The sequence below is a fragment of the Crassostrea angulata genome, chromosome 1, assembly GCF_025612915.1.
Source record: "Crassostrea angulata isolate pt1a10 chromosome 1, ASM2561291v2, whole genome shotgun sequence".
NCBI classification, from domain to species: Eukaryota; Metazoa; Mollusca; class Bivalvia; order Ostreida; family Ostreidae; genus Magallana; species Magallana angulata.
In genome coordinates, this window is record NC_069111.1 from 16134742 (window position 1) to 16158092 (window position 23351).

The following is a 23351-nucleotide window of genomic DNA, read 5'->3' on the forward strand; positions in this document are numbered from 1 at the left end:
ATTGGGCATTGTGTTTGATTTAGCCTTAATGGAGCATTGTGTTTGATATAGCCTAGCTTAATGGTGTATTGTGTTTGATATAGCCTTGATGGGGCATTGTATTTGATATTTGATGAGAATTTTCTGTTTTGGCCTTTATTGGGCATTGTAATGTGTATTAAGTGTAATTAAAGAGATTCAAGATCCAAGACTAAAGGAAACAGTGTTTGGAATGGGTAATATAGTACTGAACAGCAGATCTGAAAATACCTATAAAAAGTATAGAACTTATTTTCTGAAATTCAAGGCTTGGTATAAAACATTTGATTTTCAGGATTTACCTGCTTTACCCTCTACAGTCGCAGTTTATTTGATACAGATCAATTCTTCAGCAGCGGTTATTGATGCAGCATACTATAGTATTCAATGGACTCATTGCATAAACCTGGTTAACAATCCGTGCGATAACAGTCTTATGAATTTAATTTTAGAAGGCGGAAAAAGATTAAGGACCTATAGTTAAGAAGAAACCTATTACACCAGAAACTTAAGAAAAAAATATGGATAAGTTTTCAGGTTGAAAATTTGTATCACTCCAGACTTGTTTGCATGGTACTATTGGGTTATGCTGGTTTTCTGAGGTACGATGAACTTGTACATATTAAGATGTGTGTATTAAGTTTCATCAATCTGGTTCACATATTGAAATCAAAATTGAAAAAAGTAAAACAGATGTGTTTAGACAAAGTAACATAGTCGTTATAGCTAAAACAGGAAATAAACTCTGTCCTCTTAGTTATCTTGAAAAATATATATCATACACTGGTCTTGTGTTTCAGTTTGAAGAATTTATTTTCAGAGCAGTCACATTTTTTAAGAAAGAAAATGTTTACAGGTTGAGTAAAATAAACAAGCCTTTGACATATAATAGAGCGAGAGAACTTCTGTTAGATGTTCTTAAAATTGTTGGAGTTGATTTCAAATAATATGGTTTACATCGTTTGAGAAGTGGGGGAGCTACAACAGCAGCTAATAAAAATGTTCCAGACAGGCGCTTTAAAGTACATGGTAGATGGCGTTCAGAAAATGCAAAAGATGGATATGTTTTGGATTATTATTTTGGAGTATTAACGAAAAGTTATCTGTTACTTTGAATCTTGGATTATGATATCTTTAATTTCTTAATTGCATAATTAGTATACCGTTGGTGTCGAACTGGTTGATAGGTCACTCACTCTAACACCTGTGTTGTTGTAATTTATAAAATACGTAGAATAGAAATACTTTATGTTCGGATGAGTGAAACGAAGGAGAACACAAATAAATTTCTGTAAGTGGTATTTTTTACGGACTACTTATTTTAGCGCTGTTATACAAGTAGTTGTTTGGTTGTAGTATATATAGAACTGATCAGTTATAGACAGGTCATCGAAGAGCAATCAACCCTTTCGAACACGATTTTTTTTTGTTTATAGGTACTTGTGTGAAATATAATTGAAATGTATTTATATATAATATTTACATTGTATTTTGTAGATATATTTGGAATTATACAATTATTGGGCCTAATTCCAGTTCATCGCTATTAAAGTCGCGTGCTGATTGTAAATTACGGCGAATAAACTGGTTGATAGCTCACTCACTCTTACACCTGTGTTGTTGTTATTTATAAAATACTTAGAATAGAAATACCTTATGTTAGGATGAGTGAAACGAAGGAGAACATATACGATTAAAGGCTAAAAATAAGAGTAAGTCATAATAAAAGAGAAGACTACGCATATTTTCAAATAAGTATTTTGAAATTAAATTGCAGGCACGAGCATATTTGCAGCAGCAGCTAATTTACAGTATGAACGTATAAATAAATTCCGAAGGGAACCTTTATCAGTGTCAAATTTTATATAACAAGTGTTTGAACTATGTAAATCTTATATGAAGTAAAGAATAACCCTTACTTATTATACATATAATTATATACCTTAATGATTTCAAAAATATTCTGATATTTTCGTTTCGGTAGGTTTCGTTTTGTTTTGATTTCGTTTTGTTTTGTTTCGTTTCGGTAGGTTCCTTTTTGTTTCGGTAGATTTCGTTTCGTTTCGGTAAATTTCGTATCATTTCGTTTCTATTTCGTTTCGCACTTTACAGGTACCCGTCTTGGAACGTAAACAAAACCCTCTTCTTTTAATAAAGACGTCTTTGTAGTAAAGATTTTCAATGGAAAATAAATAATCATAAATATTGATAAATGTAAAATAAATCAAGTAATTTGATTACGGTTTTTTGAATCTGGTAGCATTTTCAGAAAAAAACACATCTACGTTCAAATAGACTGGCGGTCAGCCATTGGCCCTTATTAATAATCTTCAAACTTCCTTTCAAAATTCATTATCTTCAGGACGAAAGTGAAATGAACTAACGTTATCGCACAAAGTTTCAAACAACGAATTTATCAAAACGCTTTCACAATGATTAAATTTGTAATGATGAATATAGGTACCTCGAGGCAACAGAAGTTTACCTATAGTTTACCTATAGTTTATTCACCGTATGTAATTTATTTTAATACAGATTCTTCACAAAATTAACTTAATATGCAGTAATGGCGAGAAAACGAGGAAAATTGTAGTTTAAGGACACATGAGACGTTCCTAAATTTAATATAATTTTCCTTGTTATTTAATTGTAAAATTCAGGGTACATTACCAGGCTCTTTTCGGAGCTAGAATATTTCGATTTTTTCTTAAAATAGCATGCAAAATGCATTTGAATACTTGTAAATAAAGCCATACTATACATTTTCAACTGAACACTTTATATCTAAATAAAAAAAAGAATCATAGTACATAAAAATATAATTATAAAATCACTAAGTGGAAATCTTCACATTGTGGAGAAAGGAAAAAATAGAAAAAATGAAAGATAGGTCGCATCTGACCTTAAAAAGATGTCTGAAATGTACATGTCTTCACAGAATAATAACACAAAAAGCAAATATCGAAGACTTTTAATTATTTTACTCATTATTATTTTAAAGTGCAATTTTAATGTGTGTGTGTGGGTGGGTGGGTGTGTGTGTGTGTGTTTTGGTGTGTGTGTGTTGGTGTGTGCGGGGGAGGGGTGGGAGGTGGGGTGAGGGGTGTATTGTGTTGGATTCTGCAATCAAAAGTTTTTATCTTAAGTATTTTTTTTAAGTCTACACACACACACAGCTTAAGTAACTTGAAAACAAAAATTTGGATCAATATTCTTCTTTCGGCACACATTAAAATTGCATTCTCAATTAATAATGTATAAAGTAAAATAAGTTCTTTGATTAGATTAGTTGCTTTTAATGTTAATATTCTGTGTATACTCGTACCCTTTCAGACATGATCTTTCTGCACTGACAGGGCAACTTACAAATAAATCGTTTTTTCCTCTATTATTTATAATCGGAATGAACCATGCAGCAGATACAAACTTATTCTATTTTAAAAAGGTAAAATTAAAATAAATATTAAAAAAAAAAGGTTTCCAATTTCATTACATAATTAACATATTGATCTTTTTGTTTTAATTAAACGTTGTTATCAAACATTAAAGATTCAACCTGCAATGTCGTAAATTCTTAAATTATTTCAGATTTGGCAGAACCGTCTTCTATAAATTCAGAAAATAAAATCAAAAGTATCGGTAAATAAAATAAAGTTTTAGATTCTATATATATGGCATGAAATAAGCTATATTTAAGCAAACATTTTCTCTCGACTTTTAATCAAGTAATATATGCTAAATGTGCCAAACTATGTCGATAGAAATCATAGACAAATGTCAAAATCTGTTTTCTGAACAAAATGAATATATCACAATGCACAATATAACTGGAAGTTTTAATTGCACTGAAATTAGGATCCTAAGTTGAAGTCCTCTAAAACTGTTGTGATAAAAAATGTTTATTTTCATCTTGAAAACCTTTTGCCACAAAATAAAGTTCCTTACTAAACTCTTTAAATATGTAATTTTCGGGTAACTCTTTTATTGGTATAGTGGAGGGTTTTTTTTATTGGGGGGGGGGGGGTAATTTATAACATAAATATATTAGAAGGATTAATATATGATGGAGAATTTTCAAAATAGAGGTGACTCAAAATGTTTACTAAAAACAGAGGTACGGACCTCTTTGATTCAACCAACGGTCAACTTAATTTTTATTACATTTAAATATTTTCTTATATTTAATTAGCGGGGTCATGACAATGATACCGTAAAATCTAAATATTTAAATTTTTCAGTGTCTTTGATAATTTTCTATCATAAAACACGCACCTCATTATGTTAAAAAATGATTCCTAATTCCTTAATTTAACTGAATTTTCATTGAATTGAATTGAATAAATTTGCATTCTGTGATATTTTATGTTCTTTGTTATTTATGAAAATGTCCTTATATATATATATATATATATAAATATATATATATATATATATATATATATATATATATATATATATATATATATATATATATATATATATATTTGTTTTGCTTTATAAAACTTGAGAGAATTTCAGCACAAATAATGAATAAAGAAAAGGCAATAGGATCTTCTTGTCTACAACCCCTTTGTATATCAAGTTGTACTGATAAAAATTCACTTTGAAAATCCAGGCATGGCAATTTGTATTTAAATTTTTTTCCCCACTGAATAATATACATGTATTATTTAAAAAAAACAAACGAACACCCCCCTGCCCCTTCCCCTGTCCCCCCCCTAAAAAAAAACAAACACACGCACAAAAAAACAACCCACAAACAAACAAAAAGTAAAACTTTAAAGATAAACGACCATGACACAAAGTCGGGCTTTTCAAAATCAGGGAAGACCAGAAGACCTTGGATTTCATTTATCTCTGTGTAGGACATCTGATCATAGACAAAGCGAGTATTTTCCCCTATGTATCTACCTTTCATGAAACCAGACTTTGTATTTGAAAGATTAAAAGTTAACTTGTTTGATTCTAAAACTTAGACAATCAAATATAATCTTCAATAGAACATTTAAAAGGGTTATTGGTCGTCTATTTTTTTTTTTAATTTCTTTTATATTTAATATTAAACTACCAATACCCGTTAAGTCAATCTTTTTTCATTGTTTTGTTAAACTAGTTCCAAGGCTCTAAATAACAGAAATATATTGTCGGTTTTTTAACCCTCCTCGATTCAGCGAGCTCGATCACGTTGCCTAATAACTTTACCTTCCGAATGTCATCGCGTTAATTATTTTCATCTAATTTATCGAAATCAATGGAAGCATCTGATTCAAAATCCTTGATTTATTGCAATAGTGTTATATGCTACAACTATTTTGAAGGGAAGTAAATTTATGTATTAAGAGAGATATAACTTTAATCTGTCCCAGAATCGATACAAAAATAAGTAATTAACTGAGTTCTCTGCACAAGAAATCGATTTGTGAGTTGATTTTAATCAATCCTCCTATGCAGTTACACAGACAAACCGAAAGTGAAACAGTGTTTGGACCTCAGCACAAATCATTGCTGCTGACAAGACTTAGTTCTTGTAAATAACTGATAAATTCGATGTAATGTATGCTAAAGCATTGTTTTTCAAGGAATTTATAAATACCTTGAAAATAGTCAGATTTTAAATGGTACGAACAATTAAAATATATTTTTGTAGTCGTATGTATTCCTACTCCAGAGTTCAATATAGTCTCGTTCAACTCGACGCTCGGCTATCTCCGTAAATCCTTGTCGGAGATTTACGGTGTCAGCTGAGCGTTTGGTTGAACGAGACTAGAGTTCAATATTGCTTGGATCCATACTTTTTTCGAGAAATATTTCTATTACTGGTACATAGTTTGATTGAATTAATTTTATCCCTATATATTATTTTAACATGATTCATATGGGGGTTTCTCGACATTCTTGTCGAAAAAGTCCAAAAAATTCATATTATAAAAATGTGCGTAATTCAAATTAGAAACTTGTCATGCAAAATAACATATCATTGATTTTAAAATAGATAAATATCGACAAAATCAACTCCCGTCAGTTCTTCAGTACTTTGATTTATATGTGCTGTGCTGTGCTGTGCCTTAAATTGATAAATTCGTACCACGAGCCTGTTAGTTGGGATCGACTATAGTGGGGAAAAAGAAATCTTAGAAAGGGTCGTATTTTTTTTTACAATATATAAATTGATACCACAATATTCAGCATTTTGTTTTTCTGATATTAGTTTTTTTCCTTATCTGCAAACTGATTTACTGATATAAGACCATAAAGACATACCGTATCAAATTTTCACGATTTTGTATTTTCATAAACAATACCAAAATAAAAAATTCAATTAATATTATAGAATATTGCTTCCAACTAGTTGTACTGAAAAATTCAATCCTGAATTTCTTTCATACAGTTGTTATTGTAACAAGTCGAGCGGTCCTTGCCACAAAAGAAAAACACCGTTTTTCTAACACACAATTTATTCAGGATGGCAAAATATCAATATCACAACACAGACTAAGATGCTGACCATTTCAAACAATACAACCTGAAACCCGGGGCTATCACCGTTTTAAAAACTACTCGTAATAAAAATAAAGAAAATGCTACTTGTTCTCGTATCTGCAGGATTTGTCGTTCTCAAGCTCAATATCAACAATACACAGCGTATAAGAATTGTACTGAATAATAAATATTAAAAATGCATAAACTTGCGCCGATCCGGACAGCTAGACTCGACACACGCAGTCTAATTCTATCTTGGTAAAATCACACCCCCACCCCATTTCTACTAAGTATGCTAATTAAGTCCTCATAATTTCCAGTAAACTGTAAATAATCTAGTCAGTCTTATCCGGACACCCGGACAACTCGTTATTAAAATGAATAACCTATCTGAACTTATGAACTAAGAAAATCCGAACAACAATAATGCGGATTCCGAACAATCCGGACAACTCGTAATTCTAAACTTGAAACAGTTCAAATAAATATAACAGTTCCTTTTATAGACCACAACTAATAACTAGAACTATAACACTGGAAAGACTGGTCTACATGGTTGTTATACTATACGGATTCTGTCCGGACGACGAAGTCCTTATAAAAATTAGCATCGTCTACGACCAGGTTCATCTTGGTTATCTACCTTATATGGAGTTCTCAGAGGAGTGCTCAACTGAACGGAATGTGATCGAGTGATCAAGTGATACTGCTGCTGGAACTAGCCTATATTTATAAACTTCTCCAACCAATGAGTACTTGTCCTTTTCTGTCCGGACACTAACAACCAATCAAATATCTGTACGGATTTTGGACATTCCGGACAAGTTTCCTAATTTCCGAACAAGCATATTTAAATAATAAATAAACATTTTATTCCTATACAAAGCCTTGTCCGGATTAATTTAATTACACGGACACATATTTCTAAGTCAAAATACGCATATAGCTTTAATACACATCCTTGCGATATTTTACACTAAAGGAATTTTGAAATTATGCGCCTTCTGAAGTAGTGCGCGTAGCGATATACTTGAATACGGAAGTTCGCTACGAGGACATAGTTCATCAATCGAGGTGACAGATAAAAGCAATCATCGATCATACTGAGGTAAAAATACGGAAAAATAGTGATCAGCATCTAAATACAATAATACATGATATAATAAGGCATACAACAATGTTGATAACACAAAAATAAGTGTCAGAATTAGTCTCGTTCAACCAGAAGCTCGGCTGTCTCCGTAAATCTCCGACGAGCCAGGAGAGAAAAAAAATATCATCAGAAAATTATCGCCTTTGCGCCGTACTGTTCTCTAACCAATGAAAAATGCAAATTTTCACCCCAGAGGGTCACAAAAGAGAGGAAGTGAACAATCCGGAAACAGTAAATTATTTTAACTCTTTATACCAATAAGGAAGACGGTAATAAACACGCCATATTGGATTGAGGTTTGTATTTAATGATATTTTGACTTTAGCAAGAAAAAAAATCAATACTCTCAACGCGTTGTAAATGTAGACCTGTGGCTTTATAGTAGGGCGTTAGGCGAGGGGGATAGTATTTTGGACGCCCTTTTTAGACCAAATATCAAGCCAATCTGAATTTCAGCCAAAATGAGGATGTAATTTTTTTTGCTAGGGAGGGGAGGGACGTTGAGTCTTTTTGAGACTTTTTCTGTATCTGCAGGCACGTAGCATCGGGGGGGGGGGGGGGGGGCTTTTTTTGCGCAGGAAAGAATTTTCTTACATTTACATACCAAATATTATTGAATTAGCATGGAGACCCAAGAGAAATTGAATTGACAATAAGGAAATAAACAGTGAAATTGAAGTAAAAATGTATACCCGCCCCCCCCCCCCCCCCCCCCCCCCCCGGTTAAGAATTTTCAGGTCCCCCACCCTTTTTTTTTTTGCTTGTCAAGATTTTTTGGATGAGTCTGCCCCCTCCCCCACTTTCAAAAACGATGCTACGTGCCGGATCTGTATGTAATGTGTTCCAATTATGCCCTTCCATTTAACTGTTTCTGATCAAAATTGCTTAAAATATTAAGAAAAAGATAGCAAAATAGTAAATTTTAATCAGACATCTCACTCCAACCATACAAACATTAAGAAAAAATTGGGGTTTTTGTTTTTGGGGGGGGATATTTACTTAATCGCACTATGTACATTTAGTTTTGTGATTTAGTGTTCATTTTGTATTTTTTCATACCCCCACACCCCGCTTTGTATGCAATGTTTAAACAACCTTAACTACTTGTTCAATCAAACATAATGTAAAATGTTTAAAAATTACAAAACAGACAGTAACTCTGCGTACATGTATATAATGTACTTTGCACAAAAAATGACAGTTTATTGCTTTAAAAATATAAACCTAAACGGTTTTAGAAATTTGTTTATTTTTAAGGTTCTTCTGCAATAAGTAAGGTGTCTGACCATGGATTCTAGAGCTTGGCTTCAAGACGTGTTACGGTGTCGTCTCTGCGAGACCCCTGGTCCTCCTTTGCATTGTGATATTTGTCACATCCATCTGTGTAAAGCCTGTGTGGGGGAACATATCTCTGATCCATCTATAGAACACAAAGTAGTTTCATTTGAGAACCGTGGATTAACTACTTATTATCCTAAATGTCCAAAACATTCCACAAAACAATGTGAACTTCGTTCACAATGTATATCTTCTAGTGAACATGAACAGCACAGAAAATTTGACATTTTGGAAAGTATTGAACACAAAAAATCCATTATACAGAGAGATTTGCAAGAACTAGAGAAAACAATATATCCCAAATACCAAGAGATTGCCTCTACAATTCTAATGCAGAAAGCTGATCTAAATAAAAACACGCAGAAATTGACAACAGCAATCGACAAACATGGAGAAGCCCTGCACAGAGAAATAGACACCATAATACAGAAACTAAAAGTTGATCTCGGTGAAATGGACTCCAAACACCTGGATGTCCTTAAAAAAGAGGAAGATAAAATCAAACGCACCATTTCTGAAATCACGCAGAACATTGCAGATCTGAAGAAATCACTAAACTCTAATGATGCCAGCCTTGTCTCTGCCTACAAATCTAGGAATGCACAATTCAGAAGACCGCCTCCTAGACTCACTATTTCATTGCCGAGTTTTACCCCACAGAAGCTAAACAAAGAACAGCTTTATCAACAGTTTGGTTTAATATCAAAAGTACCTTTTAAAACAGAGAAACCTGGCTGCACAATGAATTTTCCAGGTGCCGAGTCCTCCCTTCCAGACAGACCGCTCATTGATGAACCAAGGCTCATCGCCAATATAAACACCGAACAAATAGGATTATGTGGCGTGTCTTGTTTGAGGGATGATAAAATATGGGTTTGTGGTGATGGTGAGAATACAATAAGACTCTATGATCTCGGGGGAAATCTAGCGAAGTCAATCCCAACCAAGTCAGGTTACAAACCATCAGAAACGCATGTAACAGTTACATTGAGTGGGATTCTAGTTTACACTGATTTCAGAAACAGAACTGTGAACATAGTGAAGAATACACAGATACAGACCCTGATAAGACTACGAGGGTGGAAACCTCGCGATGTTTGTAGTACCTCCACTGGTGGCCTCCTGGTTTCTATGGACAGTGATGATTCGAGACAAGCAAAAGTCGGGCGTTACTCTGGCTCCACAGCGGTACAAAGTATTCAGTTCAATGACAAAGGACAACCACTCTTCTCATCTGCACTTGACGGTTCCTTTAGCTTTGACAAAGAAACATTAATATGTAACAACTCCAAATACATCAGCGAAAACAGGAACCTAGATGTCTGCGTCTCAGACTTCGGAGCCTGTGCAGTAGTGGTAGTCAATCAAGCCGGGAAACTTCGGTTTACCTACACTGGTTTTCGCACTACTACTAAGGGACAGTTTAAGCCATGTGGCATCACTACAGACAGCCAGAGTCGGATCCTGACAGCAGACTTTACCAACCAATGCATTCACATTCTGGATCAGGACGGACATTTCCTCCGCTACATTGACAACTGCCATTTACAGCGTCCACAGGATTTATGTGTGGACACCAAAGACAACCTCTTTATTGCTGAGTTCATAACAGGGAATGTGAAAATAATTCAATATCTAATGTAAACAAACTGTGCACATACATGTATGTATTAAAGTTTGCACTGTGTTTATAAATTTATATTTACATCTACCAAGTATAATTTCCTATAGTTCTAGGAAAGTTATAGTTAATTCATGGCTCTATAGAAACAGTCAGACTGAAATCTACACGTCCCATTTATCGATTGGTCGAAATCTACAGCGGCTGAAAGTGACAGGACTGAAATTGACACGCTCTTTTTATCGATTTGTCTGAACCTACAACAACCTAAGTAAAATCACGGACTGCACGAAATAATCATGATGATGCCAGACTCAAAGTCTCACAGGAGAAGAATTTGCTTTTTCTATTAGCTAACGTATTTATGTACATTAAAAGTAATTTAATTTATTAATTAGTTAAAGAAAGATTTTTTTTTATTGACATTTGTTCTTAATACAAGAAAGATGTTAATTTATGAAGGTAGCGATCATTGCAGGAAAAATATACAAAACCCGAATTTTAAGTTGATAGGTCTTGAAATAGCGGAGATGTACGTCATTGCAACTTTTAAAATCTTACATCAAACACACGCTACTTACATACAAAATTCCGATAAAATTCCTTAAATACTCCCCATACTGAACTTTTATTCTGCAACCACATTGATTTTGACAGGACCAGCCATTTTCACGTCTTCGACTGATTCTGACTGGACCATTAGGAATATTAACCAATGAAACTAAGTTTAACATTAGCGATCACAATGGCCGGTCTGGTCAGAAGTTGATGTGGCAGCAGAATAAAGGTTCAGTTTGGAGAGAATAATGACGTATATCTCCGCTATTTCAAGACCTATCAACTTAAAATTCGGCACGAGTGTATCTCAGACATTACTTTTCTGAAAAATACATGCATATTGCGATTGTTTTAAATATCAATTGATTTATAAGGCTTTTGAAGAGTTCGACCCCTTTCTTTATTTATGGTTACATTGAAATTAATGTTAAAACGGGCTTGGCCCCTGTGGATTCATATTGTATACTTATGCAGCTATGTAATCATGTACGTAATTTTGTGTGTGTGTGTGTATGTGTGTGTGTGTGTGTGTTATTCCTTTATTGACGTATGTTCTTTTTACATCTACACTAAAATGATGGACGACTGGCATGTATCGATATCCTCCCTACTTTTTGTTATCACTTATTTTGTGTCATGGTCATGCAAGTAAAGGTGACAAACAATAAGAAGTTCCTGAGGGTCAAACTACGTTTTTCTTCTCATTCTTTTTATTTTCTAGCATAAATGTTTAATTCTCTCAACATACATGACTGTATTTCTTTATCAAAACAACAACATAATTGTAATTTCCTTTGAAGTAAATAAACAAATAATTCATCGACAATAATGAATTAAGGTCAATGAACAGGTAACTAAATTATAGGAAAGAGGTTGAAAGTAGAATAGATCTCTCGACAAAACTGATTTATAGAATGCCAGTTTCACGGATTTCCTTGTGTCCACGCCTGCCAGAAATCACTATTGTGTCATCTTCGTTGTTTGTTTGTTCGTTCGGGCAAACTGACGACTCTGAAACAACTTTTGTTTCAAAACATTTTTCTGGATCTTTCATCGGTGACTGCAACTTTTGAGTAGTTGCAGCTTCACTACTGGTGTCAGTTTCTTCGTTTACGTAATCTGAAGACTTTGAAGAACTCTTTTGTTTCTCAGCTGTTTTGGGTTCCTCCTTTTTGCAATAGGAGACATTCACTGAATTGCTGTCGTTCCCATCTTCGTTTTCGTTGATTCCAGGTGTAACATCAACAATGAGCAAATTCTGACGTTCAGACTGTATTTCGAGGTCTTCTGTAGTTTCCATTTCTTTCCTTTCTAGAGAACGGTAGTTTGATAACTCTACCGGAGTTTTTTGGCGACATCTTACTTTGACATTCCTGACTATGCAAACAATGATAGACATTAGTATTACTCCAAGAACACTAACTCCAATGGATATTCCAATGACTTTCGAATGTCCATCTTGGGTAGCTGGCTAAAATAAGTGAAGAATGTAAATTATTAGATACCGTGCCAAACATCTATACAAAGACTACTAAACTATAATGGTAAATTGTAATCAAAAGTACTAGTGCTATAATGATACCACAGTTGGAAATGCTCAAGTATCTGCAGTCTAGATATATTGTCATTTTTAACTGTCGATATGGTTTTTTTTATTCCCCCTTCGAAGAAGTGAGGGCATATTGCTATGCTGCTGTCTGTCGGTCGGTGGGTCGATCTGTCAGTCGGTCGTTTGGTCCACCAACAGTTTCCGTTCATTTACTTCGCAAGGGATGCACATATTGAAATGAAATTTGGTATACAGGTTAATCATAATAATATATAAGTCAAGTTCAATTCTGGATACGATCGAGCATTTTTCGACAGAGTTATGCCCCTTGGACGTAGAACAATTCCAACTATTTGAAGTTTCCGTTTATTTTCTTTGCAAAGGATGCACATATTGAAATGAAATTTAATATATAGCTTTATCATAATAATATCTAGGTCAAGTTTATTTTGGGTACGTTCAAGCATTTTTTGAAAGAGTTATGTGCCTTAAACGTAGAAAAATTTCAATTATTTGTAGTTTCCGTAAATTTTTTTTGCAGATGTTTCCAAGGGAGGGGGCATAAGTGTTTTCCAAACATCTCTGGTTTTTTTAGAATTGCTTTGACTAATTACGTTGCCTGTTTAGCAAGTGCTGATACATGTACTTTGAAAAAAAAATTATATATATATATAATACTGAAATTATCATGATATAAATATCTGCTGTTGCCCTTACGTGTGAAGATGTGATTTCTTTGAGTGTTGTCAGTTCTTCTGTTGTGGTGTGGTATTGCACAATGGTCAGTGGTTGTTTAGAGAGTGTAAAGCTGCATTGGTCGAAAAACCCGTCCTTATCGATGATGGATAAAACGACAGTTTGAATACAGCAATGGCCACTAAAAAAAGTGTGGTGAAGGAGGTATCAATCCACATTGTTTGTAATGTAATAAAACGATAGTTTGAATACAACAATGACTTACGGCAGAATGATTGTAAAATAGGTATCAATAATCCACAGTACTTTTGTTTTTGTTTATTTTCAACATCACGTAATTCATTTGTTTAGGAAGTCTTGCTCAAAAGTTTATAATATTAATATTATTTCAAGTTGTGTACTCTTCTTATAAGCCAAGCATTGTGTTTACCTTATCAATATAGGTACAGAGAAGTTTGAGTCTGTTAGATTCATATGATCTAGAATAACATTGTCGGTAGATACTCTAATGAGCGATTCCCTGATGGTCGCCGAGGAAACTTGTACCGACCCGTTCCATTTATAGAAGGTGCAATTTCCTGTATTAAGCGCCTCTGTAGGACAAATCTTTGGATATTCAGTGACAATGCAGTGTGCTGTTCGTGAGTCCATAACCTTTAGAAAAAGAACTGAAGTTAAAACACACGCTCAAGAGAAATAAAATGGTTATTAGGTTGAAAAAAAAAGTGTTTAGAAAATATTACGTCAACTAAAACAGATGTAAATGTAACAGAATTGATAATAAACTCACAAAATATCGTCTTTTCTCTGTTTGAATAATTCCTGTGTAGTTTTCAAGAGTAACCAAAAAGTCTAATGTTCTGTAATGAATGGATAAGTATCGCAATTTAGAAAAATATCAATATTAACGTATAAAATTAGTATAAAGACCCTGACTCTATAAAAAAAAAACTGTAGCAAAACACGATTGTGTGACTATTACCGGTATGACTCGCTTGCTGTATCAGGTAAAAAAGGGAATATTAACGTCCAGTAAAATTTTCTTGACATACAAGCCCAAAAAAAAAAACCAACAACAACAAAACAACGGGTATGTGCACTCAATTATACAGATAGAAGTAAAAGATAAATTATGAATAGATTTATGATCTTACAAAGTTTGTAAGGATGTCGGGGTTATCGTGATTATACCACCATAAATCTTTCCGCCATCTAAACTACCTCGTTGAACACTGATGTCGGAATAGCCATCAGTAATCGTGATGACAAAATCAAGTAGGTCTTCACCGATGTTTGTAAGGGAGAAAGTTATGTTGCTAGCATCATGAAGTCGCAAATCTCCTAAAAGTAATTGTAGTGCATTATGTAAAACGAATGTTATCAATCCAGTAAAATAATTGGGATCTTAAATAAGTTAGATGCAGGCGAAATTTTTCAAATACCTCTCTACTTTTCTCTAGTACTTACCCAGAAGAGGAGATATATGAAGTTGGACGGATACCGGCATAACAAATAAAGGTCTTGTTCGCAAAAAAGGGTTCCTTTGATCATCTGTTCCTCGTATTTGCACATAGCTTGACTAAAATGTAAAAACAATTCACATTACAAGATTTATAAACGTTAATTTGAATAGCCCATTCCCATGTTTTGATTTTTAAAATATCAAGAATATATAATAGATTTTCACAAAATTATGATTATTTTATGTTTTTTAGTATTTCTGAGTAATTTTAAGTCAGTAAATCTCATCATAAGAGTTCTATCTGACGAGCATATATTGAGATTTTTTGATAAACCAAGAGAGTCAGACATCCTTGATAGAAAGAAAGACAAATGTTGGTGCCATGCTAATGTTTACCCTATTATATGGAGTGAACTCCCCAATATAGCGAGCAATCTCTATCAAATACATTCTAGAAACAAAAATTTCCGTAACGTCATTCCCGTTTTCATCCAATAAAGCCACACTTGTACATGTGGACTTTGTACCCAAGTTTTCAATATCAACAGCAACGGAATAATTATTGCCTGAAGCAAAAGAGATTGATAATGAAATTGATAAAATATCAATTTGAAATTATGAGAAAAGGCATGGAAATGGCGAAAAAATGTACCTTTAATCGGATTTCCCGAAAGGTGATAGGAATTACCATCTGTGCTAGTTTCTAAAATAGTTGCTGTGAAACCCAATGCACTTTGAGCTGTAACGTTTATGACCCAAGAGTAAGCGGATTTTTTCTCCAGTTTCCATTGTCCTGGCTGAGGATTCTTTTGATATATAATCGTGAGAGTATACAAAAGAATTAAAAATTGGTTTATTCATTAATACAATACGGAAGTTTGCATATTATCTTTTCTGCTGTTATGTATATGTTTGCTTATATTGCTCACAAATACGCAGATAGTTATAATTGCTAAGTCTCAGTATTGAGAATACATAAAAACATAACACTGACTATCTTTAGGAAAAGTACACTAAAAACGCACTTACCTTTACCGATATCGTCAAGACGTTGTTTGAAAGATCACTTTTTTCATTTTTTAGCGAAAACGAAACATTCGTACCTGAAATTATAATGTCAAATTGAGCTTTGGTTATTATATATTATTCAGCTAGATATAAAATTTCTTTGAAAAAACCCATTACCATTTGGATAATAACACACCAACTCAGACAGAGAGAATACATTTTTGACCATTATCTTCAGGCTCTTAATGTAATCATCTACTGGTATGAAGATTTTGCCGTCGTGTGTGGACGTTGCTGGTATCTCAAACCACGTGACAAAAGCGTTGGAAGATGGAAATGTGTCCTTAAACATGAATCAAATAATTGTTCGGTTGTTGAATATTGTAAATACAATTGCCTTATATATAACAGTGATGATGAACTTGTTTATTAAATGTGGAATTTAGTCCATTTGTGTACCTTTATCTCTTTCTCTACAATTTCTCCAACATTGGCTGTTGTCGTCTCATAAACCTTCCCGCCTGTTGCATTTGCAATCGCTTCAAAAACACTTATACTCGACCTTCTCACTCGGTGAAACTGAAAACTACCACCACGGTTTACAGACAGGTAATACTGTCCTTGAATATACAAAAGAAACTGTATGTATATTGTGACAGTTCAGATGTTGATAGAAAGCACCCCTTTTCCTTCTCCGGGAACAATTATCATTAAGAAAGGCTATAAGTTTTAAACTTTTAGCTTTCAGTCCATTAATAACACCTTGCTTCAAGTAAACATCTTTGGCGTCAGCACCAGTAACGAAGTAAATGTTGGAATCATTGTTAGACATTTCTATGCCTGCAAAACACCCAATATCCATGTTGCTCACCATTGTAGATCAATAAAATTGATACTGTGACAGACTATTAATTTTTCATGATTCAATTTTAAGTTTACCCTTCAGTATTCCCGTCATGGCATATTCCGCACAACCATCTCCTCCTCTCACAGTGATCTCGTCAAGCCATGTTAACATAATTTGGAAGTCAGTTGTGCTTTTGATGGTCGTCAAATTTGCTGTCGGACATTTGTTATAAGATTTGTGAAGAGTTATGTCATGTTTTACATTTTGAAATACATGGGTGGCAGTAAATGCAAAATATATAGAAGTTATATGAGACTACTTCAAATATGAGTAAGAATGTAAATGGGGAATAATTACAAACCTTGGTCTGAAAATGTTACCAAAACGTATTTCCTTGGTACAAAATTGGAATCTTTAGCCTCATGCAATATATTCTTAGTAGCAATTTTGACTTTCTCAATGTCGTCGCTGATGGAGCCAGTGACGTCAATAACAAAAGTAAGTGACGTCTTCACTATTTCTTCTCTCGAGTGAATGCCAAATATATCCCGGAAAACATCTGGACCTACTAGCTTCAGAAGTCCTCTATCTAAACTCAAAATGAATTTAACAGGACATTGCAATTTGAAAGTTTAAAATTGTCATACTTGCATGTTTTGATTCCAGCATTGCTCGTAGTGCACATTTCAAGATCATTTCCATCGAAACTTGAATTTATCTAAATTACGCATTAAACGTATGATATCATTACAGTTGATATTTAACAAATCTCATTTTATGGTAAACTGTGTATTACCAAAAAAGGTTGATTGGAGTGACATATATATTGTTTGATTAAGTAATTTAACCTGCATCAACTAAGTAGTACACCGTAGCTTTAACTGCTGCTTCTGCTGCGACAATGTGAAGATGGCTGTGAGGTGTCTCGTGTTGGTTAGAGCTTTCTTTAAAGGTACCACCAATAGCTTTCAAATTTCGACTGGCATCTCGTGTTCCATGACTGCATTTACTACCACTTTCATTACTGAGGCTATTAACTATGATAAAATTAATGGAACATTCATTTGTTTGACCAAAAAAACAAAACTAATAGATTGGATGTCAACCAATATATTAACCAACAAAGTCTTTTTTAAATAATACATGTATCTACGAATAAGACTTTTTTTCCATTGAAACATTTAAGCCACTGGTTAAATTGTCAATGTATATTTCAATACAAAAGTATTTGGAATTTTAGAAATTGAATAAAATGTAAACAAATCATCAATATGTAATAAATTGGAACCTCACTCGGTTTCGTCACGTTTTGTACCGATCGGTGGCCACTATTCAAGTTTAAACCAACAGTGTTGTTTTCAAAATGTTTCATTCTGTTAAAAAATGAAGAAAAAAGTTACATCGACACATTACTGTGATGAAGAAGTATAAAGTTGCTGTTTATCAAATATCAATCACACTTGAAATATAAGTTTGAAATATAAGTTGTTTTTTTCCAATAATCTATTTATCAATATTTAATGCCTACAAATATGTAACAATTTTGACAATCCATACAAGTCATTTAACGAACATTTCTTTTGACGTTTCTAACATACCCAAATGGAACCCCTTTTTATATCTTGCTAGCTAGATAATGAAGAGGTTATCAATATTTTCGGTGAAATTATTACCCATTTACATATCTACAGTTAATGCACGTTTTGTCCCTAAGGCCAGCAACTGCAGCCAAGCTAACATTGTCTTGACCTGTAACAACAACGACAATGTTACAAGCGTATGGAACAAGCTGAAAACTTCCTGCAAACTTGTAAGTTAAATAATGCTTTATGTCAGTACGAAATTAATTATAACAAATGAAGAAAAACGAATTTGTAACGCGGTTTACATTGTACAGTTTAAGAACAGCTCTTAAAAAAATGTCGATTTCACTTGACACGAATATACCATGTTTATATGTTCCTCTTGTTACGAAAATTTTTTTACAAGAGGCCCACTTCCTTTGCTCATTTGGCTAGTGAAATATTCATTCTAGATAAGTAAAAAAAGAATTGTACACAGTGAACTCTACTATCTGTTTAAATAAAAAAGCGAAAAACCACGGCCGATTCAAGATGGAAGTAACAAATGTAATTTCTACCTTGAACTAAGTATTCATATAAGTATTATCCAATCCATTTTAAAAATAAAAATATGATGCAACATTCCTCAAAACAGTCATGTAAACTTTAGATTTTGGAAAAATTCTTTCACAAAGCAAGCAACATTTTATCTAAGATGCATCTTTTGATAAATTTCGATCAAAAGTAAGTCAGAAACAACTGTTATATCGTGGCAAATTTAATAACCAAGGGATAACAGTCCCTAAAGTTTGAGAGAAAACAATAATCTTTACGGTCAATGAGTATTGAAGTCAAAGTGTTATTGTTTTTACCAAAATCTTTGTAGATTGTGTTTCCATGAAGATCAATCCAGTTTGTATTTCTGTAAAATTCCTGTATAATATACAGAATTGTTGCCACTAGTTCTCGAATGAACGAGATATTGGCTTTCACTATCGTTTTGTTGCGTGATAAATCTTTTATCTTACTTCGTATGTTCTTAATTAAGAAGTGACCTGTAAAGAAAAAAGCCATATAGCAGTCAACTCAATCATGCCACCAGCTGTGCCCGTTTATTTTTGTTCACCATATACATGTAACTACTTTTCTCAGTTCTTTTCATAAGATGTTGGAAACACACTAACAGCATTGCAATAGACATCATACCTATTTGAATTTGTTCTCCATAGACGTGAAAAAATGATTTATCTGCTTTGTCTCTTTGAACAATGCTTTCGTATCCGCTTATTTCGTGAATAATCTTCGTAAATTGTTGTTTAGATTCTTGATCTAAAACACAAAACATGTATAATTACATACTAAGTAGTATGATGGCATGGACTTTGACTCTATATATTGACCTAAGTACAATATTTTGCAGAAAATATCTGATTTTATTGGATATGCACAGTATGAAAATACAAACCACTTGCAAATTACGCCAGGTTAAAGGACGTTTAGGGAAGTTCTTTCAAGAAAAGCTTGGAAAAGTGTATGTAGGACATTTATGTCCTTTCCAATGTATCATTGGGGCACTGTACATTGAAAAGAAATGTACCTTGTGTCTTCTGTCTCAGATAACAGTAAAATATTTTTTTGTATCACATATGAGAATATACAACTTTGAAATAATTCGTGCATTTCGTAGTATGGTGTGTTGTTAAATATAATAAACATTTGTTGTTTATATGTTAGTTTTTTTGTTTAATTGTTTTCAAATTTATGTCATTTAAATGTTTTGTATTCAGTGAAAATGTGTTAAAATTGATTTTACTTGAAAACTCGTCAAAGAAATTTATTTGCGTAAAGACCTGAATAGATTATTCCATTATTCATTTAAGTTCAATGAATTTTATAGGGGTTTAAGTTGATATAACTATAATTACGAAGTTAGATTGCTATCACATATACCTATCTGTGTCTGTTGCTCATTTAAAACTAATTGAATATATTGTTTCTTTGAAGAAAGGCTGATTAAAGAAATGTGAGCTTGGCAGCAAATGACAGAAAGATGAAAAGGACAATAATGTACATAACTAACAAATTAAAGATATCCAGGTCATTACACAAATATACATACTACGTATACTTTGACATTGAATTTTGACTTACAATTTACCCTTTGGTGTTCTTTCGCGATGAGTGAGCTACATGTGGCATAGACAGATTTAAACATAATCAATTCAAGGATTTTGTTTCAAAGATCTGCGACCATGACCTAAAAACTTGGTTTTAGATCACTGCACATTGCACTTCCTCTACTCACGAGCACCAGAAATCTAATCCGTTACAAACTCAGAGAATTGATAAGCAACATAAAACATGTGCTGTATCTCCTTAATGTCTAAGGTACATTATGAAACTCTAACGAACTTCAGTCTTAAATACACATGTGCTGATACAAAGGACTTCAGATAGCCTCTGCTTATTAATCATGACCATGCATATTATTTATCATTATTGATTTTCTTTCAATTCTGTCCCATGGTATTTCTGTAATTCAAAATAACATACTGATTATCTCCGTGCAAAACGTGAATAAATGGGTTTTTTTCTATTTTAAATCATGCACTTATGACAAAAGGCCATGCTTCTTATGTCAACATTTTTTTTATCCCATATAGTTTAAACACAGCTAGGTGCAAACTGTCAACAGACGGAGCCATGTTAATTGATTTAGAATAAGCAGTAAACTTGAACAGCGGAAATTGTAAAATTGGAAGGAATGCTGGTAGAATAGATATAATTAACAATTGAAACGAATGACATATTCCCTTACAGTCTTAAAATAAACTAAACACTTGCAATCCAACTATCGTTAGGTTACTTTTTCAAGTATCACGTTATGTTATCAATTCGTTTCATTATTGACAAGATTCTCATTTCATTTTTACATTTTAGACTGACAGATAATGCGTAAAATTTATCATATTCTAGTGTCTTACCTGTGCCAAAATATTCAAAAACTTTCAGGCCTGGCGATTTCCTTGTGTCATTGACAAGCTGCATTCTGTCCAGAAAAGTTGCAGTTGTTATGTAAATGGCCTCCAATGTAATGACACCGTGTGACTCACTTCCAGTGTCCTTTAAAAAGTCATTTGCTGGGAAACTAGACGTAGAAATAACGAAGAGACAAATGATCAAAAAAGAAATTGACATGGCTAGTTCTTTTCCGAGCAAACGAAAAACAAACATATTATGTCGTCTAATCTTGGAGAGGTTTTTTCATCCTTTGATAAAGAGGCTAACGTTTTCAACACAGTGACGCATCGCATACAAGGCGCATTGTAGAGTTATTCAATCGCTTAAAAGACCTTGTTTCAAGTTTGCAGACCGAATTTTTCTAAATTCCCTATTTTAAAGAAAGGTATAACAGTATAAACTTAAAACAAGAATGACATATTTTTTTTCATTGTTAATTACGTCATGGTAACTATCACAGATACATGTACCAGCCTGTTTCAATCAAAAAATAATACTGACATTAAACTACTAATGATACAGTCTATTACCTAAGTCAAGTGTATGACAGTATGAAAGTTGTTGTGCCGGCCGCTCTGTATGCTTCGTTGTGTTGCAGTCGTTTCCTCCGACGCTGTAGATCGTTAAAAAGTTTCCGTAGATGTGATCCGCTTCCGTTGACAAGCTTTTCAGTGACATCGAAATTTCTGTTCAAGGCCATCCATAGACCACACTAGTGACTTGTCCTTGTCGAATATTTTTACTTTAAAAGATCATAAATGACGGCGTCGACGCCCACTTACACTTTACCAAAGTTCTTGGTTTGTGGGGATGTAATTTCGTTGGTGGCAAGTTCTGGAAAGTTTAATAAATATTAAAAAAATGCTTGTATATAAGTTCGTGGGGATGTCAGTACGTGGGAAAGGTTTTCCCACGAAAGTCACGAACATTAGTCCCCCTCGAACAATTGTGATTTTAGAGTATTTGTCATTGGTGACCTTTTAAAATCGACGTGATTTTCGTCTACATCCTTGTTCACATTTACACAATGAAGTTCAGGAAAACGCGACATAATATCGTTACGACTTTGTTTAAATATTGATCCAAGAAACTATAGGTAAAGTATTGAAAAGATTAAAAAAATGAAGGTTAAGTTTCTCAAAATAAAGAGTCAATGATTTAATTACACGACTCACAAGATGTGTTTCAGCACGTGGACCGATATGACAGTACAACACAGCGAAACCCTCTGTAACAGGATTTTAAAATATTTCAGTCTGTTGTAATTTAAATTTCATTATAGCGTAAAAAAGAGTTTAAAAACTAAATGACAGCAGTCATAGATTTAAGCGGGTCGTGAATAACGCGTATTTATGAATACATGTCAGCTATTATCACCAGGATGGAAGATAATTTAAATGATCAATCAGCCAAGGTGTATGAGTTTCAATATTTCACTCCTCAAAAATCATTCAATTCAATTACAAACTTTGGTGATAATTTAGTATATTCATATACTTCATTCATAAGTAACATTATGAATTTTCATGTATAATTTATGCACCAAAGGGACAAAACACAAAACAGTTTCAGCATTTCAATTTTTATCATGGTCAACACAATCGTAGATATTGTATGCCATATTTTTAAACATCCTATTTATGAATTTAATCAAGTAAATAAGAATTTAAGATTGTGTCATATGTATTTTAGGTTACAAAAATGACCCTTATGATTTGACAATATTCTTAGTCAAAACACAGTGTCAAAATTACTTTTCATCTTTACTTTTTTGTTTTCATAAAACAATATCCCATTGAGTATGCTTATTGTTGTTGTTCCATCATTTGTATTCGCAGGATTGGTCAAATTTGTAAACCAGCCCCTATCATCTAGTCAGTCTACTTACTTCTTACCTGGAAGTGGCGTAAAGAACTATTTTTCAGGTATGAAATAAATTTCCACATTGGTCTTTGTCTCTTTAACTTCCTCTAGATCTGTGGCATGGTCATAATGATATTCTGGAATATTCTTGTTTAACCACCCGATCCTTACCGTT

The 23351-nt window shown here is 33.3% G+C and overlaps 2 protein-coding genes across 2 annotated transcripts; one reads left to right on the forward strand and one right to left on the reverse strand.

Moving 5' to 3' along the window:
- Positions 1-6454: 6454 nt before the first annotated feature.
- LOC128188467 (uncharacterized) lies at positions 6455-11029 on the forward strand. Its single transcript, XM_052859548.1, has 2 exons — positions 6455-7947; positions 8909-11029. The coding sequence occupies exon 2, from the start codon at positions 8939-8941 to the stop codon at positions 10631-10633; it is 1695 nt and encodes a 564-aa protein (XP_052715508.1). The 5' UTR covers positions 6455-7947; positions 8909-8938; the 3' UTR covers positions 10634-11029.
- Positions 11030-11856: 827 nt separating this feature from the next.
- On the reverse strand, positions 11857-21632 carry LOC128188476 (von Willebrand factor A domain-containing protein 7-like). The gene is made up of 20 exons (XM_052859561.1): positions 21277-21632; positions 19499-19621; positions 19165-19347; positions 18404-18479; positions 18024-18103; positions 17579-17767; positions 17092-17319; positions 16823-16942; positions 16561-16723; positions 16343-16508; positions 16061-16226; positions 15905-15978; positions 15528-15681; positions 15272-15441; positions 14881-14992; positions 14568-14754; positions 14204-14273; positions 13844-14067; positions 13435-13594; positions 11857-12639 (listed from the first exon to the last, which is right to left on the reverse strand). Exons 1-20 carry the CDS (start codon positions 21524-21526, stop codon positions 12076-12078), a joined length of 3459 nt encoding a protein of 1152 aa, XP_052715521.1. The 5' UTR covers positions 21527-21632; the 3' UTR covers positions 11857-12075.
- Between the last annotated feature and the right edge of the window lie 1719 nt (positions 21633-23351).

What these genes read in the sequence shown, in the direction of transcription:
- LOC128188476 (XM_052859561.1), bottom strand. Translation starts at nt 21,526, where the DNA reads ATGTTTGTTTTTCGTTTGCTCGGAAAAGAACTAGCCATGTCAATTTCT. An exon ending in CAGAGAAAAGACGATATTTT is followed by an intron (nt 14,068 to 14,203) that starts GTGAGTTTATTA and finishes CTTTTTCTAAAG; the next exon opens with GTTATGGACTCACGAACAGC. An exon ending in AAGAAATCACATCTTCACAC is followed by an intron (nt 12,640 to 13,434) that starts GTAAGGGCAACA and finishes CACTTATTTTAG; the next exon opens with CCAGCTACCCAAGATGGACA.
- LOC128188467 (XM_052859548.1), top strand. Translation starts at nt 8,939, where the DNA reads ATGGATTCTAGAGCTTGGCTTCAAGACGTGTTACGGTGTCGTCTCTGC.